The sequence below is a fragment of the Tupaia chinensis genome, unplaced genomic scaffold (genome assembly GCF_000334495.1).
Source record: "Tupaia chinensis unplaced genomic scaffold, TupChi_1.0 Scaffold000215_1, whole genome shotgun sequence".
Lineage (NCBI taxonomy): Eukaryota > Metazoa > Chordata > Mammalia > Scandentia > Tupaiidae > Tupaia > Tupaia belangeri.
The window spans coordinates 4,273,582-4,277,689 of record NW_006159690.1 but is presented as its reverse complement, the minus strand read 5'-3'; the positions used below and the strand labels follow the sequence as shown (position 1 = coordinate 4,277,689).

Genomic DNA, 4,108 nt, shown 5'->3' with positions numbered 1-4,108 from the left:
TTTCTTTTTTTTTTTTTGGAGAGATTTTCGCTATAGGGCACGTGCGCTCGCCAGAAATCACCCCCCAGAGGGGATGGCACCCCGCAATCCCTTCTCCTCCATTCTCCTCTAGGGATCTTGGGCACGCACGCACACGCGCCCGGTGTGGGTTTTAAGTCACAGGGTCTGGGACGCGAACCATGGTCGACTACGTGGGAGTCCAGCGACATAGCCATTACGCTAACTGCTGGTCCCAGTCTAGGAACCTTAGAAAATAGGTTCTCTGGGCTGGTAGGTGGCATGGAGGTTAAAGGTCTTGGACTCCCACATGGCTGACTGTGGTTCAAGTCTCCCAGACCTGGTGGCTTGCTTTCTCACTTTCCCTTTCTATCTGGTCAAATTAAAAAATAATAATAACAAATGGAATTAAATAAATGATAATTTAAAACAGAAAATACATTTCCCTTTTGGTTCAACCCTTATTCATTTTCAGTTTGGGAAATTCTCACTTTTTCTTTAACAGAAGGGGAAACTGAGGACACATCCTTTTAAGGGGATCCCCGCTCAATTTCATTATGAGGCTTAGATGAGGGAATGTATATAAAAGAATTAGCAGAGTGCTTAGTTTAAGGGGTAGAGAAAAGGCAGTTATAATATCAATAATGATCATTATTTTTTAAAGAATTATTTTATTTAACTTTATTTATTTATTTACTTATTTTAAATTCGACCAGAGAGAGACAAAGCGAGAGAGAGAGAATGAGAAAGATGGAGTGAAAGTGAGAAAGACAGCCGCCAAGTCCAGGACTCGAACTGTGGTTGACCATGGGGGAGTCCAGTGCCCTTAACCACCATGCCATCTGTCAGCTCCACAGAGAGCTATTAATTGCTTTAAAAATACTCAGTGACATATTGGATGTTAGAAAAGAGAATGACATTATGGCTTCTTCTGCAGATGGGGGAATGAGGTAGGAGACAGGAACCCTAAAAATATAGTTAGGGTATAGGCCCAAAATGGAATCACAAAATGGCTAAGTTTTGAGATGGAGGCAGTGTTGGCTTAGTGATTGACTTAGGCAACATGACCTAGACCTAAAGCAAAGGCTTTTTCCAGCCCCCACCACATTCCAGGAAGAAGATAAGATAATGGTTTTCATGGCCCAAAGCTTCAAGACAAAGAATCTCCTGACTTTGGTACCCATTTCAAAATTAAGAAAAAAAATTGGACCCATCCAGCACGTGCCCCTCCCTACCAATAGGGAAATGTATGCTCAAGTGTCACCTAGAACTTAAGTCCGGACAAAGCCCCTCCTGACCCAGATAAAAATCCCTTGCTGCAGTTCTTCCTTGGCAACCCACTTTCCGGGAGGCCTCCCTTTTTGTGAGCTCTGTTTTTCCTTCTCCTTTAATAAACTCCCTGCTTTGTTAATAAATTCTCTGCTTTGCTAATAAACTCCCCACTTTGCTATATCTACTCTCTGTGTCCACGACTCTAATTCTTCCTGAGTGTGGGACAAGAACCCGTGTCTCACTGCAAATGTGGGCTCGATCACCCCTGCGCCCCCATGTTCCTGCATCGTAAGTAATCAAAGTGATAGTGATGAGTACGAGGAATTGGATAATGGTAGCGGTAATGATAACAGAGAAATGAATGTTTCTACTGCCCCAAGTCCAGGACTTGGGCTCTGGGCTACCATTGCACCATAAACGCAGGCCTGTAAGTACTTACTACTAAATAATTACAAATTATATTTCTTCATTTAAATTTGGCTACCAAGTATTGTTCTAGATTTTCCTTCATCATAATCCAAACTTATCTTTAAAATACTTTAAGCCCTTAATATAATTGAGATTTATATTAATTTTTATTTATAAAGTTGTGAAAGCTAGAACTGACTTGGTAGCTGCGGAGACCAGGCGGTTCTGAACAAACATGGTGACCTTCAGACTTATGCAGGAACCCATTTCTTGAGCTTCATTTGCATAGCTATGAAAGCATTAAAATACGAATATGCTAACTGCGGATACTGCAAAGCAATATCTGTCTAAGGAAGTCACATGTGTTATTCAGATTTCACCCAAAAGGATCAGAAAAAATCAAAAGGAGCCAGCCTTTTTTTCCCCCACAACATCAGCCAATTAACATCTGAAAACAACTGGCTTTGCATTCCATTTCCTCTTTCCCCATTTTCTGCCCTACAGAATAGGAAACCAGAGGCTGGTTTGAGATCTTGGCTTTCTCCATCAGAGAAGTTGGCTGTACCTGATCATCCCTTTTCTATACTTGTGTATCTTTGTGTGTTTGTGTTTACATTTATTTCTAATCCACAGCCTCCCTCTCAACTCAGAAAAACGTGTTCTGCTGAGCGGGCTCGGCAGGTGGTACAGTGGTAATATGCTATTCAAGTGAGTTCAGTTCCCCAGTCAGCCTGTACAAGTCAGATTTGCACACCTGTGATTCTAGCTGACTGGGAGGACTCATGGAGATTATGGGGCGAGTACTTACTATTCTCTTTTACTCTCATAAATAAACTTTCAAAAATTTACAGGAGGGGCCAGCATGTGGTGTGGTGGTTAAGGGTGCTAGACTCCCACATGGCCAACCATGGTTTGAGTCCCGGACCTGGTAGCTTGCTTTCTCTCTTTCTCCCTCTGTCCCACTCTGGTCATATTAAAATAAATAAATAACGTTAAAATAAAATAATTTTTTAAAAAAGTTCTGGGACCCAGATTCCACACCTGCCAATCATGGTTCAAGCCCTGACCCCAGTGGCTTGAAAAACATACTGGTACTGAAACAGAGCAAGAACCCCCTAATGTATTTTCTAGGGTTCCTGAAATATAAAGTCCATTTGCATTGGAATGGCCCAGAGTAAGGAGTAAGTCTTCAGACTTTGGTTATGATAATGACCAACAGGAACCATGAGTGAGGGCCATTAGACCTCTAAAACTCTCACTTAAAGGAAAGAAGGTTTTCATTTCAATTTGTAAGATGTTTTGTAGACTGGAAACTGCTGGTTGTGAGCTCAGAGACTCCAGGCTGATGGTTCCAGACACCTGAAGAGGAATTTGATTATCTTAGGCCTCACCAATCAAGAATGCCCTCGATCTGATCACGCCCTCTTAAACCAATCACTGAACTGATCATGCGCCTGGGACCTCTGCCCCTAATTTTGCCCTTAAAAATGCATGTGGGGAACATCTCAGGGAGACCAGGTCTTTTCAGCATAAGCTGCCTGCTCCCCTTGCTTTGCGCTTTGCAATAAAGCTGTACTTTCCTTCATCACACCATGTGCCTATAGCTTGGTTTTATAGCGCTTGGGTGAGCGAACCTGATTTGAGTTTGTAACAGTACATGTGCCTGCATGACCAAAATTCCAACAGGATGGGAAAATGGAGGAAGGGGGACTGCAGTGGGACTGCACCCTTTGGCGGGAGTTCTTTTCCTTTCCTTTTCTCTGTCTGTTTCGCTGGTGAGCACACGTATGCTCTGGCAATTGAAGGAATCTTTTTTTAATCTTAAAAATACTAAGAAGTTATGAAAGATAGTGTGAAAGTCAAAAGTGTGCAAACCATAAATATTTCCCTTGGACCTTGAATTGTATTAAATAATACAATAAGCTTCATACTATTTGACATTGAAATGTAGATTCTTTTGACACCCTGGTTCTTGAGTTGTAGAAATCTAAGGAAGAACTACATTTTCTATCAAAAATGTGATTTTAAAAAAGGCAGAATGGTAGCTATTAAAAAGCCATCGAGCAGGCAGCATGAATATTTGAAAGATTATAAAGTCTAACCCAGCTATCTGGCAGGGAAATACTCTTTTTTAAACTCTAAAGTTTTTGTGCAGAATAAAATCATTGAAAAATCTCTTAAAAGTACATATACTAAGATATACATATACATCTCATAAAACAGATGATATTCACCCTGAATTATCCTTTGTGATGACCCTAACATAGAATGATTGCCCTCTTGGAGAGCTAAAGGATGGTTTTCGTTGCATTAAATGGCTCCATAAAGCTATACCTTCTTAATTCTTGTGTCTGCTTTTTATAGATTTTTTTTAAAAGAGGTTTTTGCTTTAGGGCACGTTCTCTCACTGGAGAGAGAGAGAAAAACAGAT

General features: G+C 41.0%; 1 protein-coding gene across 1 annotated transcript in view; it reads right to left on the bottom strand.

Annotated features, from left to right (window-relative positions):
• Positions 1 to 4,108, bottom strand: part of RAVER2 (ribonucleoprotein, PTB binding 2) — a 99,637-nt gene that overhangs the window by 94,043 nt on the left and 1,486 nt on the right. Inside the window, exon 2 of the mRNA XM_006147547.3 lies at positions 1,877 to 1,966. Coding sequence (XP_006147609.1) covers positions 1,877 to 1,966 — 90 coding nt within the window. The remainder of the gene's footprint in view (positions 1 to 1,876; positions 1,967 to 4,108) is intronic.